General features: G+C 40.4%; 1 protein-coding gene across 3 annotated transcripts in view; it reads right to left on the reverse strand.

Annotated features, from left to right (window-relative positions):
• Nucleotides 1–7,378: 7,378 nt before the first annotated feature.
• Nucleotides 7,379–27,388, reverse strand: part of GADL1 (glutamate decarboxylase like 1) — a 103,379-nt gene continuing 83,369 nt past the window's right edge. For all 3 annotated transcript variants that reach the window (XM_065627559.1, XM_065627558.1, XM_065627557.1), the window contains exon 15: nucleotides 7,379–10,034. In XM_065627559.1, coding sequence (XP_065483631.1) covers nucleotides 9,861–10,034 — 174 coding nt within the window. In that variant the 3' untranslated portion in view covers nucleotides 7,379–9,860. The remainder of the gene's footprint in view (nucleotides 10,035–27,388) is intronic.

Here is a 27,388-nt window from a genome sequence, read left to right on the forward strand (position 1 = left end):
TAAGAAAATTTGCTTTAATTATTTCTGTTTTATTTCAAGCACTAAGCATATAGCTAGCATTGCAATTAAACAAGCAAGCAATGCAAATACAGATTATACAGATATGCTTAGCACTGATTCAAATCAAGACAAATTAAGCCACTAAACACCTGTAACTTTAAGCAGCTCACAACCTATACTTACTACAACACAACAGTCTAAACTACCATCTGAACCCAGAATTGAAATACAAGCATAGCAGGAGCAGACAAAACAGGTAATGAGAACCAGCATGTGTATCAATACAGCACTAGAAAACTCAAAAAACCCACCCACAAACAACCAACAAACCCAAAGACACACCCACCCACAAACAACCAACAAACCCAAAGACACACCCACCTCCAACAACCTCCTCTTCCCCAAAGAGGGGACAGACATCTTTTATAAACTTGTTCAGAGCAGTGGAGTCACCTGGTCCTGGGGCTGGTAATGAAGCCCACCTGCATCCTCCCTGGCTTTGTGGGGCTGGGGGAGGCCACAGACTGATGTTTCGCTGTAGAACTGACTTGCCCGTTGTGTAACTCCTCGAATTGGTGAAAGCAAGGTAAAAACAGATGGAAAAAGCCATCTTCTTTGGTGTGGTTGATTTGACATCCATATCACCATAAAATGTCTCGGCAAGAGGGAAGGCCAGCAGAAAGCGGGGGTTTTACAGGGTTTTCCACACGTTTCTATGGGTTCAATAGGTGGCTTTGCTGCTATGCCACAGCCCCACATATTTAACATGATCGTTGTTAGTTGCGTCCCAGAAGAGGAAATGAAATTGCCCTGAGTTTGTCTATTGGGCGAAACTGCGCATCTAATTCTGTTGTGCCTTCTAGGCAGATGTGTTTGAGTGAAGATCAGGGAGAAGAATCATAGAATCATAGAATACCAGGTTGGAAGGGACCAAGCAAAAAAATAAAAGGTATATAATAGGCCAGAAAAAACATTCACATACATCTAACCTACTTTTATCATCACTGGAATGCCAGGGAGACCTTTTAAGTAGTAGCAAACATTATGAAATGGAAGAGGACACATAAGAAAAAGTTAATACTTCAGGGGTACTCTGGTCCTTCCTAACTTTCCACAGTAGGGCAAGAACTTCATGTATACTGCAGCATCCAGAATCTTATCAAATATATTCTTTGCATATGCCAGGACTTTACCTGTTTGTTTGAACTTGGACATGAGGGAATGCTTGCACAGTGAAACTGGAAAAGGGGAACAAGAGTGGAAATATACAGTTAAATTGTGCACTTTATTCCACCATAAGCAAATAGTTCATAGTGAAGAAGAATATAGATTACTGTTGGGTGAACAAAAAAGACAAACAACCTCCCTTTCCCAAATAGTTAAATATATTCTTGGCCAAAGAATCAATTTTAATTAGTCTATACACATTGTTTATCAAATGCTGTCAACTCACATGGTCCTTGTAGTCTCTAGAGGACCTCATATTTTAAAGCCCAAATCCTGAGATGAGATCTGCTTAGGGGACCCCCTGCCCCTATGCTGACTTTCAGCCTGTGTGGATACGGTACATCCCATTACGAGACAGGGACCCAACTGACATTAATTGTACCAGGTACCCACTAATTAAGTTGTTACACAAACCAGGGGAAATTTCCAGACAGACTGCTTTGAGAGTAGACCCCTGAACCAAAACCCAGTATGCAGTGCTTTCAGGGAAGTTACCCTTCCTAGCATAATTTCTTTGTTTGCTAATTCCATTAATTATACCAAGGTTGAATTTGTTTTACTTGTCTGGGAAATGGGCTTGCACTTCTGAAGCATACAAAAATGACTGTGAGCAAAAACCGTGCTTCTCAAACATGAATTATGTTCCTGGTGCTGGCCAAGTGGGAAGATAAAATACACATTCGTGCCTAAACTGTGGGTTTGAATTCCTTTATCTGAGACTTAAAAAGAAGGTCTCCCTGGAGTAACCCTTTAACCTGAAGTGCTTGTTGAAAGTAGCCTTAAAACCTGAGAAGGCTTGCTGGCTGGATTAGCAGAACTGCATGACAACTGGAATTTAGAACTAAACACTGCACTCATGAGTACAAGGTTTGTTGCTGGTTTTATTAGTAGCAGTATATTTTTTAAAAGACAAGATTGAAATGAGTACCACTTGAGGAAAATGGGAGAGCTTCTCTAACTTAGCCAAACAGGGGCGGGTGAAAACTGACTTTTCCTAAGGTTTTGTCAAAGACCAACATCTTGCTAGTATATGAATAACATCTGATGACTGCCAGTATTTAACCTATGGTAAAAGCTTTTCAGAGTGTACAGCAGCCTTCAGCCTCAGGTTCTCTGTTCAGTACAAGTAAGTGTAAATTATTTGCTTTATTCAAAACAAGACAAAACAAAACAAACAAACACCCCAAACCAAAACAATTTTTTTTTAAAGGCGAAAAATCTCCTAAATAACTCCAAAGTTGCAGTAATTTGAATCAATAGATGTAGTACCGAGAACCCACATAACTGGCAGTGCTGTGCAGATCTGGGAGAACCTCTGTGTGGTTATTTGGCCCAAAGATTTGTGTATTGGCACAGAAAATGAGAGTCGATCTCTGCTTTCATAAAGATTTACAGATAGGTTTCCAAGCAGAGAGTGGGAAAGAAAAAAGAGGTTCAAGGTTCCTGGTACGCAGTTGTTTATGTACTGAATTAGATAACATGCATTTTCACATCCTATATAACTGAATGTATTGAAACATGATGTACTTCCAAGCTAAATATTCAAAGGACTTTGAGCAACCACAACTATTGCATTTTGTGCCAGGTGCTAAGAATATGTTTGGTGTTCCAATCAGGATTTTCTTTCTCTGGTATGTTATAAGTCTTAAAATTGCTACTTCGAATCTAAACAAACATGGCTCTGAGACCATACATTGTTTTTACAAGTCAGTTCTTGAAGTGAATTTGTATGTCTGTGTTTAACGAATTTATTAATTCAGAAGGTTTGCTACCATCATAACTTTAACTTGTGTTGTGTAACTCATGGGCCATTCTATCCTTCGGGCTCTTTGAAGCTTATGTTGTAAGGCTGCTGCCAGATTTCTCAGTAAAATTAGATAAGCTCCACTTCAGTTGGTGAAGGTGTTGAAGATTATCTTACCATGGCATGCAATGGCTCAATGACTCATTTTGAAACAAACAAAAACCTGTGTAGGATCCCTTCTCTGTTACAGTCCTGCGGTAAATAACGCCTTAGTGAGGAGTTGCCAGGAAAGTGGGCGACCCTGTACTGCTTTCTTATGGCCCTGCATGTTCCTCAGATGTATATTGCAGCATGGCACATTTTTCCCAGTGGAACACATACTAACAATTAGAATGCTGAGCTCCATTTAACCTTCTGTTTCCGAGCTTATGTTTCCATTTTTATTACCTCTCCAACCCTGTGCTTAAAAATACCTTTTATATGTTATATATATTTGTATTTGTATTTCATATATTGTCTGTCTTTGACCTTTTATGCCAGGTATCCACCTATTATATTCTTTAAGAAGTTTTTCATATATGTTTTGGTGTGAAACTAGGGGTACAGATGTGACAGTGGACTAGTGACAGGATCCAGAGTGCCCTTATTTTTACTCCATCCTTCAAAATAAGAACTGCACCTCTCAGACTTCTCTCAGATCCACTTGACTCCATTAAGACCTAAATAATAACAGCATGATTAGTAGATGTGATACTAGCATAGTCTCAGTTTGATCCAGAAGAATAAGCAGAGATAGTTGTTTCGGAAAAGAAGAATTCCAGTGGGAATAAAGGCAAATATTGTGACATTTTTCATTGAAAATGTAATGTTCAGAAATAGAAGATGCATTCATCTTGAGAAATTTTTTCAGTTTGTGATGTACTGCAAACATAAGTGGCTGTTTCAGTAAGGAAGTAGTGGGACTTGGTTTCCACGCCAGTGTCACTGTTGTATGTCCCAGAGAAGTGACATCGATTCTGGGATCTTAAGGTAATTCAGTATAAGGTTGGTTCAATTCCTGACTAGTGATTGCATACACTTCAAAATGTGTGTCCTTGTCTGTTGACAGCAGATCAAGTTGATACAAACCAGATGGGGAACTAGAGGGCACAAAATACTCAGCATCATTGCCTTTGTAAGAGAACAGCTCTGTGCTTTCATCATTAATAATCGGCTGTTTCTGTTGCTCAAGAGGTTCTGGTTCACCTAGATTCTAAGCAAAGAAAAATGTTTGTACAGACACAGTCTGCCAATATGAGAAAATGAAACTCCAACAGACACTTCTACATAAAATACAAAAGTGGGACAAAAAAGGAAGGTTTTATCTTCTGAGGAAGATGTAACCAAGACTTCTGTCCAATCAGAGAGGGAGACTGGTTTGGCAGTCAGGTTAAAATGAAATGCAATAGAAATTGCACCTGGCCAGCATTAACCAAGTCTCGTGGGTGGCAGGTGATACCTTCCACTAGACTACTTCAAGCACCCAGCTTGGAGATGCCATACGGTTCCCCAAGGGGAACTGACCCTGCTGCCTGTTTCTGGACTTGGGCCCTTAGCTTTGGTCCTCCAAGTCCCTCTAAAGCCACGTACCTAAATACGGTGAGGGCCAAAGGTGTGTATGCAATCCCATGTGGTGTGTATGACCTATAGCACTTCTGTGAGAGGCAGTGGAAGCCTGAGACCTTTTCTCTCCTGAGTAGCAATTATAAGGCTATTTCCAAATTAGCTCCATGTCTACAAATGAGTCCTCTCAGAGGGGCAAACTCAGGCCCACTGCAATGCCAGCCCCTTCTCTCCAGTTCTTACCTTGTACACACAGCTCACAGCAAAGCCCCTGTGAAACCAAGTTACTCTGGGCAAACACTGTTGTGGGAGCATTCAGTGTACTCTGTAACTATAATCTCAGCTTTTATTTTCTTTACAGCTCTATTTCTTCTCCCATTGCTACCTGCTGCCGGTTTCCTGCACAAAGGCAGGACTGAGGCTAAAGATCCAAATAGCAGGAGACCATAAAGACAGGCCTGCTGCGAGAGTCAGAATTGCACTGAGATGGGCTTGAGGGGCTTCAAATTCAGGAGAAAAGCAGGTCTCTGAGGTGCAAGGGAACTTGTTGATGGCTACCTGAATCTTCTCTACCCGCTTCCTCTGGGAGCTCTTGCACGCTCAGCTTCTACTCCAGAGGGGCATCGCATATGTCACTGTAACTGCTAAGAGGGTGTTGCCCTCTTCAACCACAAAGCAATCCCTAGGGGAAGGTTAATAAACCCATAATGTCAATAAACCCTGATGGCAGCCAAACAGCAAGACTGACTTGACATGATCAACTTTGATCCTGGGGGGTCAACGGGGACAAAAGCATCACTTACAGGCAAGCGTGTGCAGAGGGAACATGGAAGGGATGGTGGGCAAGACCTAAGGACTATTAACAGTCTATGTCCTTCACTTTCTATTATTTGTGTTTGTCCTCCATAAAATAAAGATTTTACTGTTGTTTTTAAATGATTTTTTAAAATGCGATCAATTGTACTTCAATTGTACATGGGCTACTTAAGGCTTAAAGCGGTCATCGCTGTTGGACTTTATCAAGACTACCCTTTCAGTATCACTTTTCTTCTTGAGACTGCTTTAAAACAAACTGGACATCCTTAAACAAACATCCATCCTTACTCTACGACAAAGTGTCCTGCATTCTGGAAGGCCTCGTCTAGGATCAGTGGATGGGCCAGGCTATGTTGGGGCAGATCGCTGCCGTGTCAGGGTATAAGCAAGTTCTTTCATGTCTCCGTGATCGGTGCTGCTTCGCCGCTCCACTCCTGCGGCACAACCATGTGACCTGTTCACGTACATTGGATTTAGCAGAGGTTAATCATTTGCATGACCATTGTTTCCTTCTCTGGGTTTGCCTTGAAACCTTTGACATTCTCTTTATTGTACCTCTTGCTGTGCAAATTTCCTTGTTTTGTTTTGCCTCTTAAAGTAATCTTTGGTTGATTATTGTGTAGTTACAGAATTAGAGTAATAACATCTAATTGTACATCTGAAGCAAAAACATGTAATTGTGGGAGAGTAGATTCAATTTAAAGAAAGAAAACCCCTCCACCAGGGTTTCTCCTGGTTTGCACAGTGCGTTTGCCAGGCAGTGCTGCTTTGATGGCATCTAACCTGCAATTAGCATGTGCAATTAAGACATAATGAATGTGTGTAATTGCATTATTTCAGGATGTAACAGTAACAATATTTAGCAGATACTGCACTAGACACAGTGCTTATAAACTCAACCCATTTATCAGCATTTACCAATTATGCCACAGGAAGGAGGGCAGGTGTGTGAGTGGGCCTCACCTACAGCTGATTTCCAGGGTGCACACACTTCACTCTCCCCTTGAAAGCCCATGGAAGCAGCCAACAGGGAAGAGGGGCTGGGCAGATTTGGCATGGTTGAAAATCAGCTACTCAAATGACACTTTTAGCTTACCTTTGGCTTGTCATCAAGTTCATATGTGACATAACAGGAGAAAGCAGAACTTGGCATTCAGTATTTCTTAATTATTCTACTCTGCCTTCAACAGTTCATATCAGTTTGGTAAACCAAATCATACTGTCCAAGGATTTAAAGATGAAAATTATTTGAGCACGAACTCATGCTGTGAGCTGTATTGTATGAGGAAGCCTCAGGTTTCTACAGGCTTTTACCTGGCATTCTGGGAATGCAACTCTACCATTTTTACCCGACTTTTCTTAAAGGACATTTCTTGTTCTCACAAGATGCACTAAGAGCAAAAACTGCTTCAGCATCCCTTCTGTCTAAGTATTTCCTTCCTTTCCTATTGAAAAAAGATGATTAGAAGTAGACACAAGAAATTACAAGCAGCCAATGGATCAGCTTCTACACTGATTTCTACCTGTACCTCACTATTTCCAGAACTTGGTTTCCCACCCTGAGAGATGGTGCTTGTCAGCAACAAGCAGAGGAAACTCATGGCCCGACCCCATCTCACTAGAATAGCAAAAAAATAAATTAAATGGCCAATTCTCCAAAGACAATTTAGCTTTGGCATTTGTAAGCAAGAGTAAGATAAATTTAACGCGATTTCATCCAAGATGTTTATTAAGGATTATATGGGCACAGCACATAAATAAACCACATCCTGAAGCAGAGTTAAACTGGCTTTCACATTTTAACACTGTGCTGGCAGTATGCTTTTTCTCTACCTGGAGTGCTTGTAGGTACCTTCTTCACATATATATCTCTGCAGTTTTAGATTGAAAAATGACAAACACAGACTGTATTGATAAGGGTGTCATTTCCTTCACTTTTTATTAAAATCACCAGCTACAAAATAGACATTTTGTACATACTTTTCCTAGATAGGCAACCATGAGAAAATGACATTAGTCCTGAAATGAGACCATCATATTGCACACCTGAGACGCGATAAGGGGTCATAAATAATAGAAAATGTATGGAGATTAGATAAGGTATTCACATCACACTGGAAGGTTAACCTATACCTTTGAGGAAATCAGTGCACATGTTGATCGGAGACCTATTTTCTGCAAACATTGAAGAAATTATATTTTGCTCTCATTTAAAAATACTACAGCCACTAGTGCTATAGAAAGGAACTGTGTTACTTCAGTTTGACATGTCCCATAAGTGTCACAGTATCTGGAAACCGAGAAATGCGCAAACACCACGAAGAGAAACAAGACAGTAGCACTTCTCTGATAGCAGTGGTGTCACAAAACACCACAGACCAAATTCTCAGCTGATGGAAGGTGACAAAGCTCCCTCTGAATCAAAAATCAAGTACTCACCAAGAATATGGACCATAATCAAAACATCCTGACACTGTATTCTGTCATTCCCTTCAAGGTCAAAAAAGAGAAGGAGAAAGGGTGACAGTCCTGTCTAACTCCAGAAGCAACGGCAAAGTCACCCTGTCCATCCAGCAGCCCTTGTCCAATCTGCAATCCACCTGGAGTGGCTGGGAGGCTCAAGAAGTCTTAAGGGCCCTGAAATTAGGATCATGAGCGCTGGCAAAGCGGGAAGCACAAGGCAATACATGATGAAGTTATCTGTGGGTATTACAGGGCAGAATTCAGGGCCCATATTGCAATATTTATTTTCGTATTAATATCAGCATGGGTTTTGGCTTAAAGTCTAGTGGCTTACGGCAACAGCACAAGAATACTCACTTCCAGGACACTGTTAAAGGCACCTGTCAAGTGGTGCAGGGTGACTCTTGCTCCTATCTACTGTTCTGATAATGTGACCTCTTTGGGTATCACGACTTCCTTCAACTTGCCATACCATCGTCCTAGAGATTAGAAGTAGGAATGTCACGCAAATGCTGGGTCCTAGTACAATGTAGGAAATGAAAACAAGAAAGCCTTGTGTTTAAAGACAGCTTTAAGCAGGACAGAAAACATGATAGCAGAAAGGTTCATATTGGTCAGTGCCACCTCAAATGCAGAATAAGGAACAAACATTAAAGTAGGCATTGATTACAAGGTAAAAGACATGGTTATTTCCAAGAACTTCAGCTCAGGAAGTAAATGTCTATCTTTATAAAATGGATGATTTTGTAGAATAAAAGCAGATCAAAAGTAAACCGTAATTCTTAACAAAAACATAAAGTTTAGAATTTAATTTCTCAGTTTCGGGTTGTCCAGAAATATTCAAACTGTTCATATCCAAAACTCACAAGCAAGCATTCACTGACCACCACCACCTCAATCTCAGTGCCAAAATATAAATTATACACTGATAACATAAGACTGAGTCATCTCAAATCTGTAAGAAAATTCAGACAGACAATAACAAATACATAATTTTGCTATACTCTTAACATACGGTCACTATACATAAAAAATACATCTCTTTCATGTAAATATATTTTTTTTCTCTGATAGAATTTGGAAGTGCATCTAAAAGTTGCTAAATAAACCTTATTGCTTTAAAAACTGAGAAAGGTGAACAGCAGTTCAGAAATGACAGGCAACTCCTGTTAACAAAGAGGTAAGAAGTCTTAAGTGCTATTCCAATATCCTCAGCTCCGTGGTGATATTTTGGGTGGGTAACACTGGCAAACACTGACTGGGCCCAATCCTTGTATTTCATAGAATCTCAAAATCAATAAGATTGGAAGGGAACTTAGTAGGTCATCTGGTTCCACCTGCTCAAATCAGGGTCAATTTTAATTGCTTGGGGCTTTGTGCAAGCAGGTCCTGCAAACCTCCCAGGATGGTGAATGCACAACCCCACGTTGACTGCGCTCATGGTGGAAAACCTGAACAATACACCTAGTTAGGGGCTTTGAGGAGCAAGTCCATGATGTTCAGTCAGTGTAATTACCAACCAAGCCTCTACCCTTAAACACATACCAAACTAAAATATTGACAGAGTAGATAGAGTATTTACTAGCATTTTAAAGCTCACTGAGCTAAATCCACTCCTAATAGTAACTTCAGAGGAATATTGCTTGCGTATGTAAGTGGTCAGTTTGAGCTACACTGTGCACAGGTACCCCATAAATAGCTGCCCTCCGAGGGACCTAGACAGCATTTTGAGAAGTGCTGCCTTCTCGAGGAAACACTTCTCAGAATGGCAGCAGTGGTGCTGCAAGCACTGGCCTGTCCCTGGCCGCCTTCAGCCCCCATCAGCAAATACTTTCCTGCGAAGGGGTGTTCTACCTGCAAAGCTCTCAATATCACTTTGTAAAATGACAGTTTCCAAACTACATGTCAAGCTTTTCACTACCTTTCACAAAATAGCACCAGAATGCTGCTGCTATTCTTTCTCCATAAATATCACACGTGAGCAGAGCCTGGTGCTGTGGAGCTACACCTACAAATCCTTAGCAAGCAGTTCAATTTCATCCAGCAGGAAGTCCATGTCCTCTCGACTAACATGAGGGCTGATCACCACCTGGCGGAAGAAGTTGACTTTGCCCTGGTGAGGCTGGTATCCAAGCATCATGCTGCCCTTCTTCATCATCCTTTCTTTAATTATAGGAGCAACCTGAAAACAGAGACAAAAAAGGGTTGAGGTCACACTCAGAAATATAGCAGATTTGGGCAGGAACTGTATTTTGTGACTTATGAGGTTTTTTTGAAGTACCTCAGTTTGGCACCCTTGCCTGCCTTCCCACTGCCTGCCCAAAGAAATATTAAAGCTCACACCTGCAGGTTTAAAGGCCGACTGTGCACTGAGACCCGTAGGTTAGGAACACTTAGCAGAATCAGAGCAAGACTTAAATCCCTCAAAAGTCTGCAGCTTGGAGCATTCATCTATGACATAGGGAAGCTTGGGTTGAGGTCCCTAGTCTTCCTGATTTATTTCAAAGGTTTGAACTCAGGAAGAATATCAACTGCAGCTGGTAAAATGCAGGGTTTCTCTCCTTGTGCTAACTAGGCTAAGCCTGACTATTCACCCTTAATGGCCCTTCTCCCATCACACCTGCAAAGTAATCTCCCTAGAGGACACTTTCCATCAAACCCCCCGTGAAACTTAAGCTGCCAAAGCAGTCTGTGGGATGCAATATTAAGGGAGAAGGCCTGACCCTGGAGCTTAAGATTTCATCTCTTAGATTTGAGGCATAAGTAGCATTTGGCTACACTACTCTCGTGCTGAATGGGATGAAATCTCATAGGTGTCTTACTGCAGAAAAAGAACGCAAGGATGACTGGCAGAGTCAGGTCCTTATAGCCAAATGCTTGATCTCGTCTCAGCATGGCTATTAACCTTGTCCAATTAATCGTGTGCCTAACTTCAAGCGTGCGAGTACTTCTGTGTTCTCATGCTTGAAATCGGTCATAAGCTTAAATGCATTGCTGGATTAAGTACTCTTTTCCTTGGAAGACAGAATTCAATGTAAATAATTATTTTGACAGAAGTATTTTTTAAAATGTGTTGGATTTTAATATATTACCAATAACACTATTGTATTTCAGAATGGTGCATTCCTTTTCTTCGTTTTGTGATGGCTTGACTTTGAACTAAGAAAATAGGTGAATGGTCTAACCTTGGTTTTTGCATTAATTTATTTCAACTCTAAAATTTAGTGCCAGAAACTAACACCTGATCTGCAAAGAAAAATGATGATGTCAACCTTGCCTTAACAGCTTTATTTTTACATGGCACATTTTAGTAGGCAAGTCCCATACAGCTTGCTTAGACAGAAACAGCTAAGGTTTTCAACACTAACGCCTTAGCTTTCCCATATTTGTTTAGTGGTACATGTCTAAATTATGATTGTTTCAGAATGTAGATTGCATTCAGAGAGTGTTTATGGTTCTAACTTAATTTGCCTCTCTGATTTTGGTTTATCTTTGTGACAAAGCCACATGTTTTATTTAGTGTTTGTTTTTTAAGCTATGAGAGTGATGGAGGCAGAATTCCAATTGAAGTCCAGAGTGTGACACCAGTATGAATTACACACATGAAAGCAATGAATAGCCTTTCAGAATGCAAGGTGTAATCATTTTTTTTTTTTTTTTGCATATTACTGCAAGCAAAAAATTAGAAATAAATTGTGAAAATAGTTCTGATAAACATTTGGGAAACAAGAAGATAACACGGAAGACAGGAACACTCAGAATTACAGCAGAAATGTTAAGAGGCATACTGTGATACCTTCAATCACATTCAATAGCACCTTTTGCCATAAAATCTAATGTGGAGCTCCAGGTGTGCCTCCTGCATAAAGATTTTAATATGAAAGCTACCAATGAAATCACAATTCCGCTGTGTGTCTGCAATGTGTACATCATTTAGAAATAGAAGTCACCAAATATATCCCTATACCATCAGCTACCTGTGTTTCTGTCTGACTAGCAACTGATTATAGGATTCTTTAATTTTCTTGTTTCATAGCTCAGAATTACTTCAGACCAACCTCATTTAGCCCATACTCAAGGAGGAAAAAATAAAAAAAAATAAAAAATAACCACACCACACTGGAGTTCTGCTTGGATAAAGAAGGAAGCCATTTTGCATGAGGAGGCTGTATTCATCGTGAAAGGTATGTTAGTCAGCAAACAATCCTCTCTGCTTCAGATCGAATATTCCAAACTACAAAAAGCGGTACTGTGCAGTGCTAACAGTAGGGCAAAATCTGGGTCTTATAATTGTTCTTGCACATTTTCCAGTGGCTGAGTCAAATGGGAAGACTCACGGTTGGGAACACTTCTTGGTTATGCACACTTGTTCAACACATCTTCTCTTAAACGGTGAATAACTTTGACACAATAAAAAATTTCCTACAGTTTGCATGTGCTTCATGCTTGAACAGCAGATAAGGATACTAAGATCTCTGTACTCTTCCATTACTATTCACTCCAGCTCTGGCCTGAGAGAGCAATGACACTGTGACAATGCTCGGCCGTCATCACGCCTAGGAGACATTGTGCTGGGCACCATGTAGATATAGAAAGAAAAATAATTCTCCACCCCTGTACTTGATAAGAACCACCAGGCAACTTCTTCTCATGGGATAAAGACACTACAAGTGTGGTCAGTATAACAAAACTCTCGAGGATTCTATCCACAGAAAGTAGTAAGGAACAGAATATATGCACCAATGCTTGAGTACATGTCTCACAAAAGAACCATTAAATGGTACATGCATGCTAAGGTTTGAACTTGAGGATCACAGGGTATGGCTGCTGACTGAAGGGAAAGGCACCTACCACTTTGCAGCAGAAAAATGAGACCTATAAGGAGCTAATTGCCTGGTGACGGGTTCAATGAGTTTAATTCCCGCTCAAGTCAAGGAGACCTGAGGATGCTTAAATATCAGAAGGAGCTGTGCAGCCCCATTCAGGATAGGCTCCCTGGAAAGCAATTTAGTGAGAGTTAGATTGCTTCACCAGTCCAATTATTTTACTTCAGAACTTACTTTAAATTATAAATCTAATTCTTTCTGTTAAATATCAGTTGAACGGCCTCAGAATTTTAAGTGTAATGTGTCCTAAAACTCAAGTTCTCTCATTTACTCCCTTCACCATTTCCTTCCCACTGCTGGCCTCCCCTGTCAATCCACCCTGGAGATTAATATTTCAAACACTCACTTCAGCAGCATATGAGCTATCAGACGTGCCCTTCTTCCACCTAGGACAGTGGAGAGGAGGTGCAGTGGGTGGAAGGCTATTCATTGCATTGTGCAACCAGAGGTCCAGGGAACTGCTTTGCCTGAGGACTGATGGGGCATCACAGTCTCCTCCTGCAGACCTACAGAGAGGCTCTAACATCTTGTGCCTCCTTTACTTTTAATAGCAGAAGTTTTTAAATTAGAGCAGCAATGACGTAGTGGTTTAGCTCCTTCTCTTTTTTTGGTCAAAGGAGTATTTTTGAGTGATTCTTTTCAGTGGCATGCATTTTCCCAGTTACAGAATCCAAAATACATGTTGCAATCTTACCTGCTGAAGCCAGCAGTATTCCCAAGGTACAGGATTAGAGCAGCTTTTATAATTTCAGGGTGGGCAGTATGGAAATGGTTTCTGCCTGGTTTGGTTTTAATCTTACAAAAATCTCTAATCATGTTTTCAAAGTAGTGTTCACCCTTTTCCATTACTACCTTGTGTTAACCGCCGGTAATTAATTTGTGCATTCAGAAACCGAGTTTCAGTCTATAGCAACTATTTTAAGAACTAGAATATTTGAATTCCTGTATTGTGGAAACAACACTAACCTCAGCTTGAAGTTATGGGATATTTAATGAATGTTTCGTGATCAAACAGACACAAGTACTTCCTACGTGTTTATCAAACAACTGATTTAAAAATCACAGTTCCAACAGGTTATGTGAGTTTAGCAGTGCTACTAAACACTTTAATTTCTACCTTAATCTTTAAAGGATTCTGCTAAATGCATTAATTATTCATGGACAGAGGAAAAAGTTTAAAAGCTTGTCAGGAAAACCGGTCAGACTCCTGTGTGTTCATTTTCCACTGTCAGCTGTGACCTTGGGAAGCAGAAGCGAGCATACAACTTGGGCTGCTTTTGACCACCATCTAGTGCATGAATTAAGGAACTGCACAAATTTAAGGAGTGTCTTCCCGATTTAAAGTTAAGCAGCAGCAGATTTAACAGTTGTTTCCATCACTTTGAGAAGACCTCACATTGGCTTAGTGAACTTGAAAAAGCGGCAATTTCCAGATGCCCCTAGCTGCCTGATGAAAGCCAGTTGTTTCATGATGACACTGTTTTCTAGTAGCCTGTGGCTACGATGATCTGGAAAGCAAAACCTGCATAATGAAGTAGTATCTTTTTCAGGCCAAATTACTTAGTGAGAAAACGCAACACGGTTTCAGGCAGGGACCCCTTTCCTCAGGTCTTTGTGGCTTTTTCACGTGTCTAATTGTCACATTCATTTCATTTCATTGTTGTTTGATTTTTTTGTCAAGATTGTCAGAAAGACTATTTGCAAAATTTTTCACTTACAAAAATGAATGATATGTGTTGTTATAACTAAACCCCGAATTCTGATTGTACTTCAGCACTCAACCATGCAATGGGAACTTCAAGGCTGGTAAATCAATAATACAACTGGACCACCAGTACCATTGGGGATGAAAGTCCCCAGCAGCTTTAGGTTTTGACCATTGCAGATGACTCAGGATAACTTGGACAATGCTTTCCAACAGTAGTGGCCAAGCAAGGCCAGATCTTGGCAAGTAGCCTCACGTTTCAGAAAGCATGCTGTACCTCAACACACAGAAACTCCATATCTTCACATCAAGGAACTTAAAAAAGACTGAAACAAAACAACACACATCTTTAGCAAGAGAACTTTCAGGAGACACTTGGAAGCAGCTTTTGCCTGTAGACAGTGGAACAGCCTTCTTTTGACACGGAAAAATTCTACTTCTCCCCATTTTCTTGTGAGGCCAGGTCAAGGAGCAGGCAGATACTTTCGAACCATGACTTACCAGTACTCTGTAGTCACTGATATACAATACCTACCCATGTTTAAATCCACATAAAGCAACTAGCTAGAAGAGATGTCTTTAGATATCCCTTCACATCTGAAATTCAGATCATCAGCTGAATTTCTGCTCAGGGGAAAAAAAAACCAACAAACAAAAAAACAACCAACCAAAAGACACACAAAACCTCCCCCCCCCCCCAAAAAAAAAAACCAAACCAAAACACCAAACACAACAACAACAAAAAAACCACCACACAAACCATCACTCAACTGCTGTGAAAACTGTATACTAACTCCTCAAACATTACTGGATTACTGGATTCACACCCTTTTTAAGACACTCAAATTCCTAGAAAGACGAGAACGGTAAAATCTTTACAAGTAGTCTCATGTTTTATTAGACACTGACCTCTTGGTGATAATTATTCAAAATAACTTCATAATCTAAGCCTTGTAAGCAATACATAATTTTATACAAAGGAATTAAAAAAAAATCAAATGCTGCCTGAAAAGTAGGAGATAACTTGTGTTTGCTGTAGTTTAGTCTTTACCAGCTCATGCCTTCAAGACAGAGCTGGCAGTATTACTGAAGAAATTAAGTTGATTTAAGAACCGGAAAAAATTTCCTCCCCTCCTCAAACATAGGCTTTTCTCCTCACTGCATTGAATAGACAGGAGCACTGTGTGCAGCAATTAGCAGCTCAAACATACTGCTGTTCTTCTGGTGCCACCCCATGGTCCCCTGGCCTTACTACTAGTGACAGCTTCAGAGCCTCTCTTGGAAAAGCTGTGCTCCAGGTGTTATCCCCAAATGCACCTGTAGCTCTTCACCCAGCTGGACCTGAGCTCTGAGCCCTGACACAGCTACTGGCGCTGCAGGTTTCCCACCCACAGTACCCAGAGCTGGGCATGCAGGGCAGGTCCTACAGCCAGGTGCGAACCACCATCCCTAGCTGTTTCCAGCAAGCGCAGATGCTACACCCAGGGTCTCTGTAGAAAACTGCATGATATCAATCGAACTGAGGCATCCTTGAAGCAGCCAAGACACACAGATACCCAACAGTGGCTGTGCCTTCTTTCCCTTCCCCAGTCGCCACATCCCATTGTCACACACACTGACCCAGCATGTCCGGGCTGTCCCCACGTCATACAACAATCAGTTTTGCACAGCAACGCACCCTGTCCCAACTCACCAGCAGGCATGGTGCGGACTCAGTACAGTACATCTGCATTTCCAACCATACCGTGGCACAGAGAAAATAATCATTGGTCTATAGATCAGCACTGCCCTCTGTGAACTGATCACAACCTGACTATACTCGCTGCAGCCAAAGGAAAGGGATGGCCCCAATCACAAACGGTATTTCAAAAGACCTAATTTCCAAAAAACTTCAGGTGGAAAATATAGATGAAAGCTTAAAGCTCTTTAAGAAGAGATTAGATGGCCAAAAGCTGCAATCCTTCAATCAACACAGACAGCTTTATCTAAAAGCCCATCCAGGTTTATTGGCAAAGCAAAGGTAGCAAAGCAGTATTTAACAAGTTGAAAGGGGGCAACGGATCAGATAGGAATCAATACAAATGTGACACTGAGAAAATTTATCAGGAGGAAAAGAAACCCTTGATGAACAGGACTAAGGAAAGAAGAAACACTTTAGTCTGTACATTAGGGACGAGCTAAACCCAACCTATGGTTAATCATTAAAAATGCAGGCAAGGCAGAAGTGTTCAATAAGTCTTCAATTTCTGCGTGGAGATTTCTATCACAAATCTGATGAATTTTCCAAGCCATCAGCAGCTATCAGGATGTCAAAGATCTACCGAGGGCAAATTTTCAGACTCACAAGCCTGGATGGCTTGTACCAAAGATTAAAAAAGGCTCTCTGAATCTTTGGATAATTTTTGGAATCTTTGGAATTTCAGAAAACAAGCATCAGTATTGCAAGTGGTAAGGAGATGAACCTAGTAAAATAAGGATGCTTAAGCCAATATGAGCATAAAGGTAAAAAAAAAGAAATGCTTGTTCTGATTTAATTTATAATTAACTAAAGCATAAGAATATATAGCTATTTTAAAATTGATAAAACAGATTTAAGATTTAGTCTTTTGTGTTCAGTTACATTTATATCTTTGCCAAACATAATTTTTTTTGGTCAGTCTGCCTTCATTATTTTGCTGATATTACAAATTTTCTTGATGATTTACTTGCACTTACAGCATTAATAAGAAAGCCTTACACAAGCCATTTAGATGACAAATAGCGGGAAAAATTCACACAGAAACAGCACAAAAAATTAGGACCACACAATAGGAATAAAGCGAAACCAAGGAAGATTTGAATAACTAGCATATCTCCACAGGTAGTAAGTAGGGCATCAATCAAATGTTGCTGCTAGTGAGGCTTCACAAAGATCAGGATTAGCCTTGATACTAATCCCCATTGCTGGTTTTCAGGAAGTCAATAAATGACAGCTGACACCATTTGCAACTGAGAGACTCATAAAGGGAGAAAACAGAGGAAGGCAGACCTGGAGTGCTCAAACCCACCCACTCCAGCAGTGGCTTTGCAATACAGCCAAAAGGTAAGTTATGTATGCAGGAAAAAAACCCACGCATAGCTCAGAATGGATGACTATCCTAAAAAGAGTGACTCTGAAAAGACTATAGCAGTCAACAACAAAACAAAATTCATACGAGCTTCCAGGTCATATACCAGAAACCGAGAATCCTTCCCGGCGAGAAACTGAGTTCTCTGCAATTCTTTTCACTCTACATCAGAGTCAAAATCACCTTTAAAAAGTTCTGCCAAGAGACAGACTGCAAAGTTTTGTAATTAGGTCATTTATGTGGATAAGAGCAGTCAGGGCTGCTCTTAAACGTAGCTCTCCAGATCCTGGGACCACTGGTTAATCTAGGATGTTAGTCTGTCTTCCATGGGCCAATGGGAAAAAAAAAATAAATAAAAGGCAAAAAACTCCACAAAACCACTAAATGTCTTGACGATGTCTTTTGTTCTTGAAATAATCATTTATACCCCTAAAAGAAGTTTTCATTTTACCATTCATCATCACAATATATGTATTTTACAAAGCCTCATCAGCTCAAGGCCCCAAAGAAATACAGTCAAAGAAAAAAAGTGAATAAGATCCACGATTTTATAAACAAGCACAGAGGCATTAAGGAGGCAACATTATCTCCACATGCAATAGTGGAAACTCAGGTGCTGGAAACAATACATAGTTCAGACCCAAACATACAACAATGAAAAACTGGAGGGATGCTGATGACAGAAATGATTCAATGGCTAGTGAAGACTTAAAGATGTGAATCTATTTAGTTATAAATAAAGGAATGAGAGGTGACTTGATGATAGCTTATAAGTATGTGAAAAGGGGAAAATAGAGTAGAGAAGGCTATTTTAGTGTGGAAAGGTATTTTTTCACCACATTTTTCCTCTCTTCTCAATCAACCTCCTTTCATACAGGATGGAAGCCACTGAAAGAAGGTGCCAAGGAAAATGGTAGTTTTACCATTTCTTGACATTTTCCAGTCAAGAATAGATGCATTTCTAGAAGATGAGCTTATACAAAAATCATCAGGCTACCCAGAGAAAAGTACCCAAAATACAGAGGTGGCCAGGCAATTCCTTCTGTTATTTAGTTCTTTTTGATCATATGCTTCAGTTTTATGATAAGATGCAAATCAGCTGCCAACATGTGAAGTAGTTTATTCATTTATTTTTAAAATAAAGCTTGTTGAACAGTGGCTAATACGTTCCTGTCTGGCAGCCACAATTCAGTTTACATGTACTTTCAAGGGAAAAAGGTAAAGCCAGCTGATGCCTTCCCACATATCTCTGGAGGGACTGCAGCTGGTTCATCTGCTGTGAGCAAAAGAGGGAATGGGGAGAGGAATTGCATCCCCTGTCCGGATGCATCTCCCCCAGCACACATGGTGGAGCACAAACTCTGCACTGGTCAAGGGCTGCTGCTGCAGCAAGCAGCAGAGAAGGGCAGAAAAAGAGAGGAATGGCAGGGAAAGTACATAATCTTCATCACTCTTCTTTGGCAGAAAGTGTGCTTTCCTCTGTGGTACTTGCACTCCTATTCCGGTGCCCAAAAAATGCATCTTTTGGACTACCAGGAAAAAAGGACACTTCTATGCATTACTGCTCTTCCACACAATCTACGTAAGCTGTCCAATATAAGCAGAACTATAAAGCCATAAATGTTTCATTCATACCTTAAACCAGCCACTAAACAATTCGTTCATCAAATACCTGTAACCCAAGAATGTTTGTCATTCTTCTCTATAAATGTTGCATATGCCCTAATGCCCATATTCTTTGCAACCTCGCGTGACATGGGAGTTCCCCAACTATGTCTGATATAACAAATACCATGAAATAGTTCCCCAAATGGGCTTAACCAGTGTTGAAATTGTCACCCGTGTTTCAAACTACAGAAGAAATTTACCTTTCCTGTGAGGTAAAATAAAAGCTTATACTGTTAAACAGATTCTGTTTTCTGGCTAAAGCAGAAAGATATCTTCTTTTCCATCAAATACATTGTAACTCATGCTGTAGGGGTCTATTATTTAACGGTGAAACTCAGATTTTATTTTCCTTCTCTCCAATTCCCTATAAAATGACCAAAAAAAACCCCAACACCCACTGTGCTATTTATCTTGTAATCACTATTATTGCACTAAAACCAATGCACTGCTGTTATTTATTAAACATGCCAAAACCAAGAGGATGATAGTAACCTCTTGGTTCATTCAGAAACCACAGCAGGTATCAGCTTGCAGGGCAGAATAGTTGTAATACCACCAGAAAGTTTTGTAACCAGAGGAAACTTTATTGTGTAGTGTAGAAAGGGTTCATTTAAAAGGCCACTACCAACAGATGCCACCAGCACTCATTAGTCATTCATGAGATTGCCATTCAGCCCATCTGCAATTTCTGATACTGAAGTATCTTCATACAATATTTAAAGAATTCAGAGAAGCTCCTGTTACCACACCCTTGCAGAGGGAGAGGTTGCACTTAAAAGGAGCCAGCCAAGAAGTGGTGGCTTCCATTTCACATTGCAGTTTTACTGTGTGCAAAACAAGAAAAATCATGCATTAACAATCAAACAACTGCTGAAAACAGTTTTGTTTAGCCACATTCTTTGGTTTTGCTCTCAATGAGATTCATCCTATGCAAAGGACCAATGGGAGGGCCAGGCATTGCTTTTATCCTACACATATCCTTCGGCATGGAAATATCACGTACTAGCAAGGTTAAGGAAAATATGTAACTATCACGTATCAAGCCAGCAGCTCAGCTGGGCAGTCACACCCTAGCGTACCCTAAAATGTTCACTGAAAGCACTTCACCTAAAAATCATCTGTTATTCCCTCATTTGCATTCCTCAGTCATGTACTGTATCCGGTTCAAACTCCCGCTGTATATCAGAAAAGACAAAACTTCCTGATCCTCTGAACTGCATACCAAAATCCTCACAGGGACGGGGGGAGCCACAGCTCGGGCAGCTGCAGGATGGGCACAAGGTGAAACAACAGCTCCTCGGGGAGCAGCCTTGCCCACCATGGGATGAGGCTTATTGGGCTGCACAGCTGCATCGCTACACAGAACACTGAGGGCTCTGCATCAGCCAGCACGTTCCGCACCAACCCAGCTTGCTACAATAAGCCCAAGGGCCTCGATTCAGCCAGGCTTCCTACAGTTTCATCCAATGTTTTTTTTTTTCTGTCAGTAGAATGCTGCAAAATTCAACCTTCCTTCCACCTCTTTCACAGACAAATAGAATTTATCCCCTGCATAAACCACAGAGTGCCAAGTCCACAAAACCCTTCTGTGACAGCCTTTTTCCTGAGACAAGACTATACATCCTCCCCATACACATATGATACCAGCTGTGCAGCCCCAGGTTGCAAATTATTGAGTTCTCATCAACAAGGGCCCCGTTACAATCCTTCAGAGAGCCCCCAGGGCTTCTCATATGAAAGGAGTAAATTCGGAGCTCGTGCGCAGACCAGATTCACAGACCCAGAGAACATGCTCAGTGCCCCTGTGGGACCATTCTGCAGACACTCAGCATAGAGAGGAGATAGCTGTGAGTTGAGTGTGCTGGAGACACTCTGAAATGTTAATACCTCTGAATGACTGTTTTTCTCATTTCACAGAAAATTAGGAGGTGGATGGGGAAGAAAAGGGAGTTCGTTGCTCTCCTAAATGCCAGATAAAATAATTTAAGTCAGTGCATTAAAATATGATTATGATTTGTTACAAAAAGAAAAGATGATGGGGGGATGAGACAGCTTTTATTCAGGTAAAAACTGAGCACAAAATGAAGCTTCCAGTACCCTCAAGACTCCAGTACTTAGGCATTCTTGGGATGCTTCAATTATTGAGTTCCCCTGTGATGTATATTGGGTTTCATTTTGATCCACAGGCTATTAAACATGATCTATGACACTTTCAGAAAATCTGTAGTTTGGAGTTCAGCCTGTAACTCAAACTTCTTCTTCTTCCATCGTTGGTTATTAATGTGCACGTGGCACTGAGAGACCATAATGAAGGGGTGCACAGTTATGCGGGAGCACAGTGCTGCTTTATAAGAACATAGTCAATAGGGTCAACTAAAACTAAATTAATTGTTGAGCGTCTTCAAACTCTGCTTTTTTATTAAAAGCAGTTCTCTTCACTGACAGGCACAAAAGGCCATTTGAAATATTAGTCAATATGTTCTAACTCCAAAATGAAGCAAAGGAAAGGAAGAGGAATTAGTCCTATTTAAGCAGAGGAATATATATGTTGTTTGAGCAAACAAGTACTATGCATTCAGGAATCAGGATGCACTAACTGAAACCAACAAAATACCACAAGAGTATAGTAATTTGCCATATCTCAGAAAGGAAAAAATATGACTGTAAACAGGCTAAGAACGCAGACTGTATTTTTGTCAAAGAATAAACCATAGACTTGGAGGTCACAATTTATTGGAAAGTTTCTACTTGTGAGGAATAAGGTTGTGTTGGCTTTTGTAGGGCTGTCAGTTTGTTTGTTGTTGTTGGGGTTTTTTGTTTTGGTTTGGCTTTGTTGTTCCTTTTGGTGGGTCGGTTTGTTTGTTTTCCTCCGGGAAGTAGCCAAAGACTATGAAGATAGCAAAAATGTTGATCATTTTTTAAGAGAAACTGGAACATGTAGACAATATAGTCTGGAGAAATGAGCTGACAAAAACCTCATGAAGTTCAAAGGTAAATGTTAAATCCTGCACCTGGGGAGGAACAACCCCCTGCACTAATAAATGTTGGAAGCCACCCAGCTGGAAAGCAGCTTGGCAGAAAAGGACATAGGGATCCTGGTGGACACCAAGTTGAACATGAGCCAGCAATGTGTCCTTGCCACAAAGAAGGCTAATGTAGCTTGGGCTGCCCTAGGCAAAGCACTACCAGCAGGCTGAGGGAGGTGATCTTTCCCTTCTACTCAGCACTGGTGAGGCCACACCTGGAATCCTGTGTCCAGTTCTGGGCTCCCTGGTACAAGAGAGGCATGGACATACTGGAAAGAGTCCAACAAAGGGCCACAAAGATGGTTAAGGGACTGGACTATGTTTCCTATGAGGAAAAGCTGAGAGAGCTGGGACTGTTCAGCCTAAAGAAGAGAAAGCTTGGGGCAGAGACGTGATCAATGCATTTTTATACTTGAAGGGAAGGTGCAAAGAGGATGGAGCCAGGCACTTTCCAGTGGTGCCCAGTGACAGGACCAAAGCAAATGGGCACCAACTGAAACACAGGAGGTTCCCTCTGAACATCAGGAAACACATTTTCTCTGCGAGGGAGGTTGTGGAGCCTCTATCCTTGGAGTTATTCAAAAGCCACCTGGACATGGTCCTGGGCAACCAGCTCTAGGTGTCTCTGCTTGAGGAGAGGGCTTGGACAAGATAACCTCCAGAAGTCCCTTCCAGCCTCAACTGTTCTGTAATTCTGTTAACAAGTTTTTCTAAGAATCCATTTACTTTCGTAATACCATGCCTTATTCCATCCTCTGCCTTTTCAAGAATAATTTTCTTTTACATGATCCCAATATGTAAATACATAATCATATACATGTGTATGCATAAACGTTTACATCCAAAAAGTGCAAGTGAACAATTCTGAAAAGTTTCACAGTACTGCATTACAAAATATATAATTTTTCATTTCTACAGCAGTAATGAACAGAAATGCAATACTGTTTTGTGTGGCAACGTGACTCCAAGTGTAAAATGCTTGTTTTTATTACACTATTTAGAAATGACAAGAGGTACAAATAAGGATGACATGTTTAAGTACTCCTAATGCAAAGAACAATGACAGAAACTCTTACATCCATGTCTTTTTTCCTTATTTTCTTTATCTGTAAAATATCGATAATTCATCATTCATTTACCTGCCTTTCAAATATATAACAAGGGCTAACTAGTGGGACAGATTCAGTATAAATTCCCTTTGGCTTTACATACTATGAAAATAGTTTAATGTCTTGCTTTTAAAAAACATAACAGAATTGATTTAGTTTTCAGATTAGCTGGTTTTGCCTATTAGCGTAAGGACAGGCTAATAGTAAGAGAAAATGTTGTTACTCTTCGTTCCTGTGTTCACAGCAATGATAATTATTTTTCTTTTCTACCTTGGTCATTCATAGTAGGATATACCATTCCAGTGCTTCAGTTTTACCTTAGTATAACCCTTTAATCAAGATGACCATTGTCTCCAAATAAGGAGCACTTAGATGTCTTACCTTTTCAAGTCCACACAAACACAGAGAGAATGAATTTCTGAGGTATGTCACCAACTGCCTACTTAATTTATATGGACTGTGTCACTTCCACTTAATCCCCCCCAAAATTCACTTTTCTGGAAATGAAACGGGGTTTAGTTTTACCCTTTTGGTCCTTCTAGAACCTGTGAGACTCCCTAGCAATGAATGCAAAATGTTCACTGCTCTGGGTCACACCCTGTATCTATTTGAAAGCCACACAAATTAAATAGTACTGTCCTTGTTCACATAGAAATAGCAAGAAGTGCTTATGTAGCGCTTAAGCACCCTTTAGTCAATTGAATCTGTGGCAATAAAGTGGAGAATGCAGTCCTGCTGTATCCCCACGGCCTTTGTTTCTGCGATCTTTCACTTAGAAAATAAGGCTTTTTAGATGCTTCCCATATGTAAACAGAAAGATTTTATATGTGTGAAGCTTCTAACAATGCGAAGGTTCAAAATCTGCTTGTTTTCTATTTCTGAACTGAAAGCTAGAATGGCCCTCAGGCAGTATGCAAAATTTTTAAGACATTGGACAAGTGGAACCTGTGCTTCCCCTGTGAGAGGGGAATACATCTACAGAAAAAAATACCTCACCTATTGTAGGTGATTCGCTCGGGTCCTGAGAGAACAGTCATGTTTACTAACTAGTCCTAGTGAGATAGTTTTTAACGTGAATTAAGTACCGTAATTACACGTGGCCATACAGGTCCTAGTACCTGAACTAGCTAATGTACCTTCACAGAGCATCACATACTGTGATGAAAATACCTCTTGCACTGATCTCCCTGGAAGGTTTGAGTCCCTTACTTTGAATCTGTCTCATGATTTTATTTCCTCACAATATATTTCTCCACTTTGTATATTCCCCCAGATTCATTTAATGCCACTATGTGTATTACCACATGGAGAATGATTGGACCCTTCATTATCCTTAAAAGGTTTTCAAGCAAGAAACAATTAGTGTGAAACCTACTTCGCCTCTGGAGACCTGAGCAATCTTGCTCTGCAGGTGGCTCAGGAAAGACAAAATCCTTGTTCAGCCTGGATGCAGCATATGGAGCTGTAGCAGACTCCCTCCCCACAGCTTTGATCGTTTCTGTAGGCGGAGCACTGGGAATCAATAGACCTCAGTCCCCAGTGGGTCTTGAACGTGCACAGCTCAAAGTTAAGTCTCTGATAAAAGTTGCCCTGCACTCTCATCTCGTCAAGCACACAGCAGCAAAGCCATTTGGGTTTCTTCTCTTTATTCCAATAATTGAGGGGTAGATTTATCAACTGTTTAACAGTGCTCTTACAAGAGAGATGTTTCGCTGCCAGATGTGCTATTATTGCTGGATGGGATATAAATATTGCCAGTTCTAGATATCACCTGATATTACAAATCTAGGAAGGGACTGAGAGGTAGAATAGAAATAGTCAGCTATCCTAAGGGCAGAACTTAGATGCTGAGAATTAAGTGGAAAGTGTTGATTCTTGCCTATTTAACTCAATTGAAAGAGTATCACTGTCCTAAAAAAGTAAAGATTGCTGCATGAAGAGGATTACTTTTGACTGGAGCCTGACTGGTACCATCCTCCTGAAACACCAGTCTGGAAAAAGGGCCAAGCAAAGAGCTAGAACATAAATCTCTACAACTGACGTATCAATAATTACTAGAATATCACTTGGGACTATTATAGAAAGCATGGGCTGCGAACAGTTCACATCTTTGCCTTGTCTTATTGTATCTACTGTAGGTTACAATATAGTCATACAAATATACCTCCTTTCTATTCCCATGTAAACATCTGATATGCCAGTCATCCCATGAAAGGGCAAGCGTGAGATCAGGTCAGTCTCACAAACCATTATATGTGGCTGAAAGTTAAGCAGGTATACACCCCCACCAATGTAGAATATATACTGAAGTGCTGCTAGCACCTGGGTCTAATACTAAGGCAAGATGGACACTGTCAATGTAAAATGCATTGATTCATACTTCTCCTCTGAGTTTGGTCTCTTAGTCTAGCACTACTACTTCAGTACTCATGCAAGAATAAATATAACAGACAAAGACATGAATTCCAGTTATGTGCCGATATGCAGTCAAAAACCAAAGTATTCTATTTTGAATTAACTTTCTCTTAAAAGTCATGTTATTTTTGTGTTCTTACAACTCAAATTCTACAGAGAAGACACTTAACGTCATGCTAAACATCTTCCTTAATTAACAGCTACAATTTTGTACTGATGAGTTACATAAAACTGAAGAAGAACATATATTAAAAGGGAAAGTGTGCAAATTTTTCATTAATAAGGTACTGTAACACTGCTATAATTTTCCTCTGCTATTATATTCCACTGTACTGTTCCTTCTTATTTATCAGAGCTCAGATCTCTCTGCTTAACAATAACAATCATTTTTATGCAGCTAAACTACAAAGACTTAATTCATCTGCTGGTTTGTATCATGTACTAGTAGCTGAAAAATAAGATATGTTGTTACTTTAACAAGTGAGTGCTTACTTTACTATTAAATTTCTGAGCATGATACTTTGCTGAGGAATGGTCACACTACAACATAAACACTCATTATTATTTTATTACTCGTTTTGTGGTTTCAGGGCCTATTGTGCTTCTCTCCCCTAAGGTCCTTGCCTGCAGCCCTGCCTCCACTGGGCCTCCTACTCTCGCTTCTCCAAAAATGCTGCAGTTTTGCCACTCCTGAGCACAATGCAGAGAATTCAGCTCAGCCCATTGAACTGGGAGGAGATCTTGCAGCTCTTACATCTAGGAGCCCATAAAATAGGGGCCTAAAAGAGTACGTAGCATGCTCAGTATCTACTGTTGGGTTCTTCTTGCTTCTGTTTATGAACTAAAGCAGCTAAGCTGGGGTCCGTATAATGAAGACGAACAAGTCTTTCAAAAGGGTGGTTCTGACTTCACGTTGCCTAAGTCATGATCTGGGAGTTCCCCTTCTTCTCTGTGTTAAAGATCGAGGGAAACTGTGCCAACCATTCAAGTAGCTTCCTTGGTTAACTGCCTCAAGTTACATAGGATGAATCTGAAGCTTTTGTTGACCCTGAAGAATTTCTGTGACAAACAAAATTTCTACAGACAACACCTTTGGAGATCCCCATCTGATTCCCTGAAATGATCAGTCCATCCCCCTGCAGGGTCTATCTTTATGACCTGCCAAAGCAATCTCTTCTACTTGCAGACTTTTGTTTCTTGAAGTCCCCAACAGATTTGTAGGCTGCTTTGAGAGAAAGCAAAAAGGTTAAGGGATGGCACCGTCTCTTAACAATCCTCACATGTTGAGGGAAAAACAAACAAACAAACAAAACCACCACAACAACAAAAACACACACAGAACTCAATGCACTCTTTTTGTTCTTTTCCAAATGAATTTCTACAAGATTACATTCTTTCAATGCAACAAGAAAGCACATGGGACCAGAAACAACTAGATTAACATACAGTATTCACAAACTACTGATGAACAGTTCTAGATGTCAGTCACAATGATTTAACCAATCTAATTCCCATATACTTCTGTGTAAATCCTACCATTGATTTTCCTGTCATTTGATGTGGCCCTCCACAGAAACTTGTGTCAAACAGAGCTCAATGCCAGAGTCAGTAGGCTACTTG

The sequence above is a fragment of the Caloenas nicobarica genome, chromosome 2, assembly GCF_036013445.1.
Source record: "Caloenas nicobarica isolate bCalNic1 chromosome 2, bCalNic1.hap1, whole genome shotgun sequence".
Lineage (NCBI taxonomy): Eukaryota > Metazoa > Chordata > Aves > Columbiformes > Columbidae > Caloenas > Caloenas nicobarica.